At 37.0% G+C, this 12601-nt stretch overlaps 1 protein-coding gene across 1 annotated transcript; it reads left to right on the top strand.

Annotated features, from left to right (window-relative positions):
• Positions 1-2492: 2492 nt before the first annotated feature.
• Positions 2493-10042, top strand: betaTub60D (beta-Tubulin at 60D). Its single transcript, XM_066292721.1, has 6 exons — positions 2493-2644; positions 6357-6465; positions 8345-8590; positions 8644-8971; positions 9025-9257; positions 9316-10042. Exons 1-6 carry the CDS (start codon positions 2588-2590, stop codon positions 9708-9710), a joined length of 1368 nt encoding a protein of 455 aa, XP_066148818.1. The 5' UTR covers positions 2493-2587; the 3' UTR covers positions 9711-10042.
• The last annotated feature ends 2559 nt before the right edge of the window (positions 10043-12601 follow it).

Raw genomic sequence — 12601 nt, 5'->3', positions numbered from 1 at the left:
AAATTTTTAAACAGGGTTTGAATTTCGGGAAGTGTCTCATTCCGGCAGGTAAGCATGACAGGGGAATAGAAAAGGGGCAATGAACTAAGCCAGTACGTGACCTGTCCATTAATTACTGGTAAATGTAGGATACAGTAAGTCAAGGGTTGCAAGTTTTCCACTACTTACAGATTGCTTAAGTTTCTATTCACCAAAAAATCAAGAAACTAAACTATAATATGATATTTTTTTATCTACGCCATTGCATTGCATGCCTCAAAATGTACATACCCTCAACTGGATTAAATATGATACAAACAAACTCACATCATTAGCGTGGCCCTCAATTTTCTGGGATTTTAATAAGATAGTATTATTAAATCCAGTACAAGTATCATCATATGTTTTACGTTTTAAATATTGAACTTAAATAAAGGCCTATATCTCTCTATTTTATTTGTCTAGTACCCCATTGATTCTCAAAAAGGAGCTATAAATCACAACTGTCAGCTTCTGTTTGCCATTTATTACTCAAAAATAAATCTAATTTACATGAAATGAAAAGAATTAAGATTAGTTCAGAATTAATGTTGAAAGGCTAACAAATTTCGTTCAGCCAATTATCAAAAAATATAATTAAAATATTAACTTTATTTTTAAAGTAATATTTATATTAATAAAACCGAAACGTGTCATTTCATCAAAAACCTCTGGTTTTAATCAAGAACCATTTAAGATGTGTAATAATATTTTTAAAACCGTCATGAATATATATTTTTTTTAATTTGAGATACAAAAGGTATTGTGCGTTAATAGAAAATTGGTAAAGCTTCGCGAAATAACCAATATCAATTTCCCACATATTGGAAAAATAAATTGTTATTTTCCCTTATAAATTACAAAGTTATGAGTGGTTGAAAATGACTGTTAAAAATGGTGATATGTTCCTTCACCATAATATCAAGAAATAATTTAAAATGATATGAATTTTAAAGTCCAGTATTAAAACAATATTTGATTACAAATCTTCTTATAATATCACAAAAAAAATTCAACCTTAGCCTACAAAAATCAATTCGTAGAAGATAACGTTTAAAAATATATTTTTGGATAACAAATTTCTTTTACCTATCAAAATTTTTAAGACTACCCTATATGACGCCTATAGAGCCAAGCGAAAAACTCGTATAATTCTCTATAATTAAAAGTTCCCCTCCTAGGACTAGAAATAAAACAATTATTACATTGGGTTGAAAATATATATTATATACTATAAAATTTTTTCACCATAATGTCAATAAACTTGTAAAATCATTTAAATTTTAGAACTATATTTAATGACACTTATTGCAATTAAATCAACAAAAATATAGCTATAACCTATAATAACAGTTAATCTATAACAAACAATAAGAGCGGGTATTAGATTAGATAGACGATTATTTTTTGAAAGATTGTGAAAGTTAAAATTTTTGCGGTATTTATATAGATAAGTGAAAAGTTGATTTCATTCTCTATACTGCAGTAACACAATCTATTTTCTGAATAAAAGAATTAATGAGTTACATGAAATTCAATATTTATGTTAATGTGCCACAGTACATTGGCCCTCCACTATATTATCAAGAAACGTGATGTTAAAATTTATATTTTTAATCCCCTTTCATTATAAAACCCCTATATACAAAAATCATTGATGCATAGGGAAAACTCCCCAAATTCTCTAAAATGTAATTAAAAAGTCGTCTATCTCGCCCAAAATTTTAGGAAATTTTTAACTTATAGTGGCCTAAGGAATAACTCTAATTTTCAGTTATTAGTCTTTTAAATTAGACCATACAAATTTAATTCCATCATAAAAATAATTGTCCTTATCTTCTATCAATGGCTCAGAATTAATTCAAATAGGTTTTCGCCTTCATATGGGACATTCCAATAACGCTCTCTAAATGCAATAAAGCAATTTCTTCGAAGAATTGTTCTCTATGTAGTGGTAATTTCAGGCAATACTAGAGCTATAAATATACAGAGAAGTTGATTTAAAATGACCAAAAATCGAATTATATACAATTTGAAGTTAAAAGAAGTTTTTAATTCGGCGAAAAACTACATGTTTTCCCGCTATACAAAGAAATCCAAAAAAAAGCTTTCAAATGAATCTCGGTTTATATTTATTTATCCCAGCCTAAACGATCCCCCTTCTAATGGTCTCTTTTGTACACATACCTAAACACATTTATAAATAAATATCTGAGAAAACGGGGAAAATACAGCATCCATGTTCATGCCAAGTTGTTTTATATCACTTAACCGCTCATCACAAGCCCAGAAAAGAGTTTATTTTGGTTTCCAATCCACCCCACTTGCCGCCGCGCCACCGACGCGGCAGATTTACTTCTCTCTGGATCGAGGAGTCCTGAAAATTAGGCAAAATAAAAGAATTAACGAAGGTGCGGCAACGCCGCGCAAAGGGAATCCCCTCCAGTGGCACCGAGGACCTGAAGGAAGGAATCACCAACCGAGGCGAGGTTCTCCAATTTTCGGTGACAGTCAGTTCGATTCCAGCCTTCAAAGTAGAAAGTTTTTGTTTCACTCCCCAGAACCAGCCATGAGGGAAATTGTGCATTTACAGGCAGGCCAATGTGGGAACCAAGTCGGCGCCAAGGTAAGGCCTTTTAAATTCAACTTGTTTCACCCTCATAAAAATTAGTTGGCAGTCAACTCTTTCAAAAAGCGGGACTCCAAAGGAGCTTTTTGCAATTCTCATATTTTTCAAGGGGGGTGGGGGAGTAATGAGGGATTAAATTTTTATTTTTCGCCGGAGACCCCCACTGTGACACCTCATTTCCAACTGCCGTGAGATCAGGGATTTAGTGCTGAGCTTGAAATTGTTGTAAAATGTGATATGATATCATAATATGTATAAAATACCTATACGTATGTGGTATATTTTGTAGATTTGGATTGCGAAAACTGTTTATTTTGTCCTATACATACACATGCTCTAGACCCATCATACTTCTATTTATTTGTATTATTACTAATTGCGACAATCGTTTTATCATTAGTCATGCATTAGTGATAAAAAAACCGTTGTTCAATGGCAATTTCGCATAACTTTTACCGACAAATTTTTAATTTTAGCAACTTAATAGCTCGACTTTAAATATTTTCATCCCAGTGATTTGAGTCGAAATCACCTGATCACGAGGCGATTTGTGACAGGGAACAAACCCAATTTGCTTTAATCTACAAATCCTCAAGTATTGCACCTTATGAGGCTCAAAGCTTTAGGGCGATTAATCCCTAAAGGACCGTTTACAACGCTATAAATAAGCTCGTATTATGTGGATTAATGGCTTTATTATTGCACCGACATGCTGGTAGCACTAGTCAAAGACCGCTATGATAAGCAATTATTGATGTATGAGTTGGAGAATGTAGATACCATTAAGTATGGCAGCAATGCCATTGCAGTTAATCACTCATTACAACCATAAAGCATGGTTTATCAGGTTTGTCACGATATATGGGGTTTATCGGAATCGCCCAGACACGGCTGACAGAAGATTGTTGACCGTATGTCCTTTACGTGATAAGAAGGAAGTGGAAGAAAGATTTAAAAATAGGTTTGTATCACTGTTTTCCAGAGAGGAAGAGGAATTTGATTAGGAGAATTAAAGCCCGTCTGAAATTATTTTGAGTACGCCACTGACATTTTGCGAGATTTAATAGCTAATAAAAAAATCGCAGGATTTGTGGCTGTAATGAATGTCTGACCTGTATGTTCAATGCTCTAGCACAACTGTTTCGTACAACATTAATAAAAAAAAAATCAAATCAAGTTTCAAATCCTCAAGTTTATAGCTAAAGTTCAAGTTTTTCATTTTTACAGAAACATATTCCAGTTTTTAAATACACAAATTAAAACCAGTGGCGTACATTTATTCTTTTGCGCCGCAACACTTCTGCGAAAGATTATGCGGGGTGAAGGGTTTCTTGACATGAACATTTTTAAATCTTCGTCAGGATTTGTGCCTTGTGTGCAGCTAATCAGTATTATCCCAAAAAATTGTGAACAAATTTATAGTCTTATTTTTTAAAAATTTCCAATTCCAACATAAGTCTCGAACGCCAATGAACGTCCGCAACGTCCCAACATCGGCTATAGTCTGGGCCATTGCCATAAAAACTTGAACTTCAATCATTTACAAAATTCAGGAGTTGTGGGCACCTTTTCGAGGCGATCATAGGAAATGTTTCACAAATTTATTAGTTGGTTTTAACAAACTGCCAGTTCTGGAATAACAATCTAACGCCAATAAGTACTCCTTTAATTTTTTTAGTAGTTTAATATTAACTATAGTCTGGCTTATCGTCAAGAAAATTTTACATTCAACAAGGGGAGAACAAGTAAATCATCCATTTTAGGGCATTTGGCCACAAGACATATACAGGGTTAGCTACGCAGCCCGTTCAGTATTTTTTTTTTACTTTCCCTTATCGTAGCGCAATGAAGTGTGGCTTCAAGCTGGAATCGATCATTTTGAACTCAAGCAAAATATTTTCAAAATGGCGGTACTTCCGGTTACACCAGAAGTAACTACCAACTTCGTTACTTTATGGGGAATCCTCTAATTTTGTGGTCATTTTCAGATTGCTCGTTAAATTTCAAGACCAACTTATGTAACATGTCTTATGTCTAAAATTTACCATATCCGAGTTTTACCGCATAATTTGAAAATTTTGACAGCTTCAAGATCTCGCAGAAACTGTTATTGTGCTTTAATCGCTGCGAATTTTGAAATGGGTTTCGGGTGCTCAAAGGGGACCTAACGAGCTACGTTTTGATCTTTTCAATTTATCGAAAAGTTTTCCACGGCCCCCTGAAGATACCTCCAATTTTGTGTGACTTAAATCTCAATAATATGCTTATTTCCAATGGCACACCTTGTACTTTAAAACATTTTCGAGTTCCTAATTCAATTCTGGATCACAAATGTTATTAAGGTTCCCTGGACCGATTTTAAACAGGGTATCCCATTTGAAATAAGCCCCTTATTGAGATTTGCAGTCACGCAACTTGGGCGGCATGTTTCGGGGGCTTTTGAATACTTTTTGTCAAATTGAAATACGTCAAAACGTAGCTCATTAGGCCCCGTGCGAGCCCCAAGACTCTGACTTCAAAATTCGCAATGGTTAGCGTAAAATTCTGATTTCCGTGGCGTTGCGGCCGTCAAAATTTTGAAATTTCCGGGCATAAACAGGAAAACGGTAAAAACTGGCCATAAAATTTATTAAAAAATCCGCAAGTTATTAAAAAATTAGTGGGTCCCTTTAAAATAACGAAGATGGTAATTACTTCCGGTTCAACCGGAAATTCCCACATTTTGAAAATATTGTACTTGAATTCAAAATGGTCAGCTTCGGCTTGAAACCAAATTTCACCGGGCTACGATAGACAAAATTTCTAATGAACACGTTGCTTAGTTGATCAGATACAAAGAGCAAAGTATTTTGCTCACATCACGCTTCCCTGCATACTCCCTGGCATTGCCCTGTAATGAGAGGTACCATACATTACAATTTTCTTCCCAACCAATTTTTTTAAACACTTTCCCAGACGCTTTTAGAGTGACATTAGCAGGGCTTTAAGATCACCCCATAATTATCCCGGACAAGTACTTATAACTCACTCCAAACAACACGATAAGTGTAATTAAAGCCATCAGCAGAGCCATAAATAACTCTTTTTTCATTCCCACTGTCTCCAGTATTCTACCGGAAATAGACTTGGTGCTATTTCGAAGATCCAGGGGTCAAAATTTTGAGTATTTTCAGCATGACGACGAAGCCCCTTCTTCGTCTCTATAAATACTTCAGCGTTGAAATTTCTAAGCATATAAAAGTATTTGAAAGAAACTGCAAAATCACTTTCAGGGGCATTAAATTTTCTTTGGTTTCATTGATTTCCGCCCTCTTAAAAGAATTTATTGGGTTTTCCGGGGAAAGAGTTCCATCAATCAAGCGCTTCAAGGAAATAAGTTTGACCCAGAAAAGTGCAATTTGATTGATAGGTGTTTGTGTGGTTGCATAAGCACTCAAAAGTTTCACTCTTTGAGCTCAAATTTTTCCCTTGTTTCTTTGCGATTTGGGCTAGTAGAACGTTTAACTGGACCTATCGATTTTCCCACTTATGAATTTATTACAGATATTATAAAAAGTGAATATTACACATAGAAAGGAAAGTAGGAAATCTCCCGGAGCGTGGCAGTCTTGAAATAGACACCTCCCCGATTGCAACTTCAGTTATTTTAAGCCTGAAGATGGGTGGTCTGATGGGCCGAAAATTTTAATTAGCACGATTTTTCTTGCAGTTTTGGGAAGTTATCTCCGAGGAGCATGGCATAGACCCCAGTGGAATTTACACAGGAGACAGTGACTTACAGCTGGAGAGGATTAATGTGTATTACAACGAAGCCACTGGTGAGCAACTTTTCAGCTACAGAACCTTCGTTAAACTATTATACCTGTTAAAAAGCACCCTCCGGGTATTTCAAAAGAACTTTTTAAAGTATGCTGTAATAGAAATTTTAGATATTAGGAATTCGAGATCAGTACGTCTCTGGTTCAAGGAGAGTTAAGATACGATTTCTTTGCCTTAATATAGTGACCTTAAGTCTCCGGGCTAGCAAAAAGTCATGGACGTAGTCAATGTTTTTTAAACCTAGTCATTACCCAAAACCAAGTCTCATTAACTTACGTAATTTGCTTTCTTCAAGGTAATGAATTGGAAAATCGTCTCGAGGACACCACTGTTAAGACTAGATTGAAATGCGGCAATCGATTTACATCAAAGTTTATCCATTGGCGTACTCAAAGGACTTGTTTGCAAAGCAGAACTTATGCAGCTTGATTTGCGAGGCCTATCTTTCTCCAATCCCCCCTTTGCAAAGGCAAAATCGTGGGCTCAGTCAAATTTCACATATAAGTAGTACCGAGGGATTTCTGGAAATTCAATTCTCATCCCCTAAGTTTTATGCAGCTGATACGCCCCTGCCTCAAGTGTCTGAGATTCTGAGATCACTCCAATTAACCGCAAAAATAGAGCAAGACTTTTTCCTGACATCACGCCTCCCTGCATACTTGCAACAACAGTTCTCGGGCGGATTCCACTTAATCAAAAATTACCCTTTATTTCCAGAAACAGTAAAATCGCATTTCCACGCTTTTTGCGTTGTTTGCAAACCGCAATACCATAAACCGACATTTATTTCAACCACAACTCTTATTTATAGCTCTACTGATTCAGTGCAGAATTTGGCGACATTCATGTGGTTTTAACACATGTTTGGCGCTTGGTTTAATAAATAAGAAATGTTTTAAATAATAATGTAAGAGACATTGAATTTTTACAGGGTATGCCTCGATTTTGACCATAAACACCCCATAGTATGTCCGGTGTCATATTTCTCCGAAGGCATCTGCTTTATTTAGTATCGAGTTCTAAATTTAAGCCGTCTATTTTTATAAGGCCTCTTTTGTCCTGTCATTACTCCTTAAGTGGCCTTCTCTAATGGCCGATTAATCTGCCTGTAGTATGCACATGGTAGTGGGATTTTAATACTTCCAAAATGCCTAGTAAAACAACAAATATGGCTGAAAGACGCATTTAAGGCCCTCACTTATGTTTTATGGCATTCATCTCTCCTAATATGGCGTCTGTACATGCCTCTTCTGACAACTATTTTAAGATGGCGTCGGTACCGTCCCGGATACTTACTGTCATTATTCCAAGATGGCATCTGCACATACATTAGTTTTTGTCATTGCTCCAGAGGTGGCGTTTGGTTCTGCTACGCCATCTTGTGAGTGCTTACTTTAAAGACTTGTAACGTCCTCGATCTGAGGTTTTTTAAGTGCAATTTTCAAGCTTGATAACGGTAATAATTTTGACCAAATTAGTGGTGGTGGTCATCGTGCGACCTCCTTAACATGCCACTGACCATAAAAATTGTTGTTGTTTCGTTTCCAAATTGAAATCACCGGATGCCAAGTCGGGTTAACACGGTGAATCACCTTTCATTTAAATTCTAGATAATTCCTCTTTATCAACATGTGCGTATTCGAGAATTGACGTAGGATTTACTTAAACTTAAAGCATCTTAAGTGGGGGCTCTTAATGACTAATTATGGCTTGTTAAGAAAGGTGAACTAGAGTTGTTAGTTTGGCCAACTTTATGTAAAGTTAAATCTACTCTAACTCCCCAGTTTGGGGCAGCACTGAGCTTGTCCTGAGCAGGAAAATTAAAGTTGATTTTTCGTAATTTTTTAAAGAAAACTAATTGCAAAATAAAAATTTCAGTTGCATCAAGTACAAATGGAGGCAAATACGTTCCCAGAGCCATTCTCCTGGATCTGGAACCCGGCACAATGGATGCAGTGCGTTCTGGCAGATACGGAAAGCTTTTCAGACCTGACAATTTCGTTTTCGGCCAATCCGGAGCCGGCAACAACTGGGCTAAAGGGCATTATACAGAGGGTGCCGAGTTAGTGGACGCAGTCCTCGATGTGGTGAGAAAAGAAGCCGAGAATTGCGATTGCTTACAAGGTAAAACTCGTCACTGAAACCCAGCTACTTTGATTTAATTAAAATATTTGCAGGGTTCCAGCTTACGCACTCTTTAGGTGGTGGTACTGGTTCCGGAATGGGTACCCTACTTATCTCCAAAATAAGAGAAGAATACCCTGACAGGATCATGAATACCTACTCTGTGATGCCGAGCCCTAAGGTGTCGGACACAGTGGTGGAACCTTACAATGCCACCCTGTCCGTGCATCAACTTGTGGAGAACACTGATGAAACCTATTGCATCGACAATGAAGCTCTTTATGACATTTGCTTTAGAACCCTCAAGGTACCCAATCCCAGCTACAGCGACTTGAACCATTTGGTGTCGTTGACTATGTCGGGAGTGACTACATGCCTTAGGTCCGTGTTGCTATCATAGAGTAACTATAAAGATTAATTTATTCCGCTCATAGGTTCCCTGGTCAGTTGAACGCAGATTTGCGCAAGTTGGCTGTGAACATGGTACCATTCCCTCGATTGCACTTCTTCATGCCGGGCTTCGCCCCCTTAACTTCAAGGGGCAGTCAGCAGTACCGTGCATTGACGGTACCAGAGTTGACGCAGCAGATGTTTGACGCAAAGAATATGATGGCTGCCTGCGACCCTCGGCATGGCAGGTACCTCACTGTGGCTGCAGTTTTCCGAGGTAGGAGAAGCACCCCCTCTAAGAAACTTCATAATTAAATTTTGTTGGTAATGTCCAGGTCGAATGTCCATGAAGGAGGTGGACGAGCAAATGCTGGCAGTCCAAAACAAGAACAGTAGCTACTTTGTGGAATGGATTCCCAATAACGTCAAAACCGCAGTGTGTGATATTCCTCCTGTAGGGTTAAAGATGTCTTCCACTTTCATCGGGAACACCACTGCGATCCAGGAATTATTCAAAAGGATTTCTGAGCAATTTGCCGCCATGTTCAGAAGGAAGGCCTTTCTCCATTGGTACACTGGCGAGGGCATGGATGAGATGGAGTTTACTGAGGCTGAGTCCAACATGAATGATCTAGTCTCGGAGTACCAGCAGTACCAAGAGGCAACAGCAGATGACGAGTATGAGGCTGAAGAAGAACCTGCAGTAGATGATTTCAACTGCCACGAATAGAGGAACAATGAAGAGAAAATGAGTGCCTTTTGAGGAGACCACACGCGAAATTTTTGTATTTTATTATTTTAGATTTTAGTATTTATAATGTTTATAGGCACTTATTAGAGTGTTGCTATGCTAGTCGACCAAAAACCAAAAACCAAAATCATACAGTTCAGGCGTATGCTTGGTTGCCTTAATTAGGTCTTACTGTTCGTTTACGACTTACGTTATATTTTTGATTTTTTTGTTTGGCAAGAAATGAAATTGAAATTTTTGTAAAAAATTCAATTTTGTATCTAGATTTTTTTAACGTGTAGTTTTCTGTAATAAAGACTGAATTTTCCAAATGTGTTTCAGTCGTATGTAGCATGTCCCCTGCACAATGATGTTTTACTGTACCTGCTAACAGGCATAGTGACAGAGCCATCTAGGCATGAAGCACTGTAGAACGCAGGCTACTACTAGCACCACTGCCAAATGGTACAGTCCGAAACCCCATTTGGGACTGGGATATATCCGTGGAACTAAAAAGGAAACGCAAAAGCTGAAAATAGTCAAGATATACAGAGGTGTCGTTCAGTAGAAGTAAATACGTTAGTTTGCATTTCTACATTTTAATAAAAGAAAAAATGGACAATCCGTCGTAAACATAGAGAACAGTTTGTGTAAATTTATTTTTTACGAATGAAATAATTTAATATACCTCATTCGTCCTCATCTAAAATGATCACATTTAAAACAAGCACTTCCCGGCCTGTTCAAGTGCGGACCATCCACATTGCCATCTATGAATGTAAACTGTAAGCATATTAAAAAGTAAATTCAGACATTCGCCACAATTCGCAGTAGCGCCTCTATCGGTACTATTGCGCTACCCACGGATAGCGCTAGTGTTAAATATACGTCAACTTTTAAAAAGGGAACCTTTCATAACATGTTTTCCTAATATTTGGCTCAACGAGTAAGCGCTAGAGGGCGATAGTACCACTAGTTCAATTCGTGTAAGTTTAAAATATTACTATATACGTAGGTACTACCTTGAGGTATGTATTATACAAAATTGGTCTTTCGACTGGTACAGCTTTCAAGATAAAAATAAGGAACTAATATTTATGCTACCACCATATAATACCAGGGCATTAAAGCTGACGTTGGAAACCAAAACGCATTAACAATTCCTTGTTGCTCACACACAAGGAATGTTCGAATTCTTCTTGGTGAATCTGAGGATACCATCATAAGCAACTTGAGAAAAAATGGTTCTTGGATTAGTACACCTACGCGTTAGTGCCAGAGCGCAATAGGGGATGATAATCGCAAAACTGAAACTTGGTAAGAAAATTAACTTAATGCAAAAATTCTTCGCTTCTAAACAACGTGTTAAACTAAAAAGCCCTTTGGTGTATCTGGGGGTACCACGTTAGGAAACTGAACAAAAAAGTGGTTCTTCAATAAAGACGACTGCGCGTTGGAATCCGGGTTCAGTAAAAAGCAGTGGTCTAAGTATTACCATATGGTCAGATTTTTTTTTCTTGGGCTTCTAAAGCATGTGCAATATTTATGTACTCTTTGGTGAATCTGTGAGTACCACCCTGAGAACCTATAAAAAAATGTATACGTCGATCGGTAAAATACATGGTGGTACCAAGCAAGAATTAAGCCTGGTCAGATTGTTAATTAAACTTAAACATTGTCTGTGTGTAATGACAGAGAAATATCGTAGTAATTTTTAGTAGTAGTTATTAGAAAACCATCCTCAACTATCTAAAAAAAGTGGTACCTTGATTTACGCAGTTTTGCTTTTGGTATTATCCCATTGAAATACCCAAACTTTTCAATGCTGGAAAGTATCTTTGGTTTTCAGGATAATACTTCGAGGAGGGTACGACCCAGACATTGCTGATTTGTTTGCATTGCAGTCTGAAATTTCAGACTGATAAAAAAAAGCAAATACCCAATAATCTAATAAAACACAGTTCCTTCACATTTTTTTATATTTATCTATAAATATCATGCTGAGTGTCACAAACCTCTGGTGGTACTGTGGTACCGTCATTTTCCGATTTCATGATTGCCCGATAACGGGAATCACCTTTGTTTATATAAGTAAATATAAGGGAAATAAACTGGCCTGTAATTAAATTATATGGGGATTTGGGAGAGTTCTGCAGTGTTCACCTAAGAGAGAAGGACAAAAGCGGTACTTGTTTCCATATCGAAACGAGCGATCTTGGCTATAATAATTATCATGCAGTCCAAAACCATCGGCGAATCGGTCATAAATATGCAAAGCCGGCCACTTTCGGTTTTTGGTACCAAGGGAAAGTACTACCTACCGCCAAAAAAATGAAAGTCCCATCAGCAACCGTCCGCAACAGGCCAAGGAATAAAAAATTACTTGACTTGCTTGACGATTAAAACTCATGAAAATTAATTTTTTTTTCTCAGGTGGGACCACCCAAAAAAAAACGTAAAACAGGGCAAAATGTTTTCTTTATCTTCGGAGACGGTACAAAATTAGATTCAAACACATGCCCAAGCGACCTACTTTCGTATTTTTAACCAGACTTGCATCTAGATGATTTTTCTTTCTTGACACAGTACTACCATGTTTGTAGATGAAGAAAAGACACCTCAACCATTAATCTTGTAAAAGAGAATTTTTCCAGATGGTACTGGAAAGAAATTAGAAATGCTTAAATATGGTGGCACAGAGGCAGTACTAGAGATAACCAACACGAGTATTGATTTTTTTATCAAACTTTAAATGAGATTTTTCATTAAAATAGAATAAGGCAGATGTCAGGGTCGTTCGTCGAGCCTTAGTAACCGGAACAACTTTTGGTACCACCATATATCACGTCGGCAAATGCAACATACTGCTATATTTCATCATTCTGATGCTG

Source organism: Euwallacea fornicatus, chromosome 2 (assembly GCF_040115645.1).
Source record: "Euwallacea fornicatus isolate EFF26 chromosome 2, ASM4011564v1, whole genome shotgun sequence".
Classification (NCBI taxonomy): domain Eukaryota; kingdom Metazoa; phylum Arthropoda; class Insecta; order Coleoptera; family Curculionidae; genus Euwallacea; species Euwallacea fornicatus.
Note: the sequence above shows the minus strand (reverse complement) of the source record. Positions and strands in the feature narration are given on the sequence as shown.

Excerpts from the sequence above, each read along its gene's own strand:
- betaTub60D (XM_066292721.1), top strand. The coding sequence starts at position 2,588 with ATGAGGGAAATTGTGCATTTACAGGCAGGCCAATGTGGGAACCAAGTC. Across the intron at positions 6,466-8,344 it reads GTATTACAACGAAGCCACTG|TTGCATCAAGTACAAATGGA; the intron begins GTGAGCAACTTT and ends TAAAAATTTCAG. Across the intron at positions 8,591-8,643 it reads GAATTGCGATTGCTTACAAG|GGTTCCAGCTTACGCACTCT; the intron begins GTAAAACTCGTC and ends AAATATTTGCAG.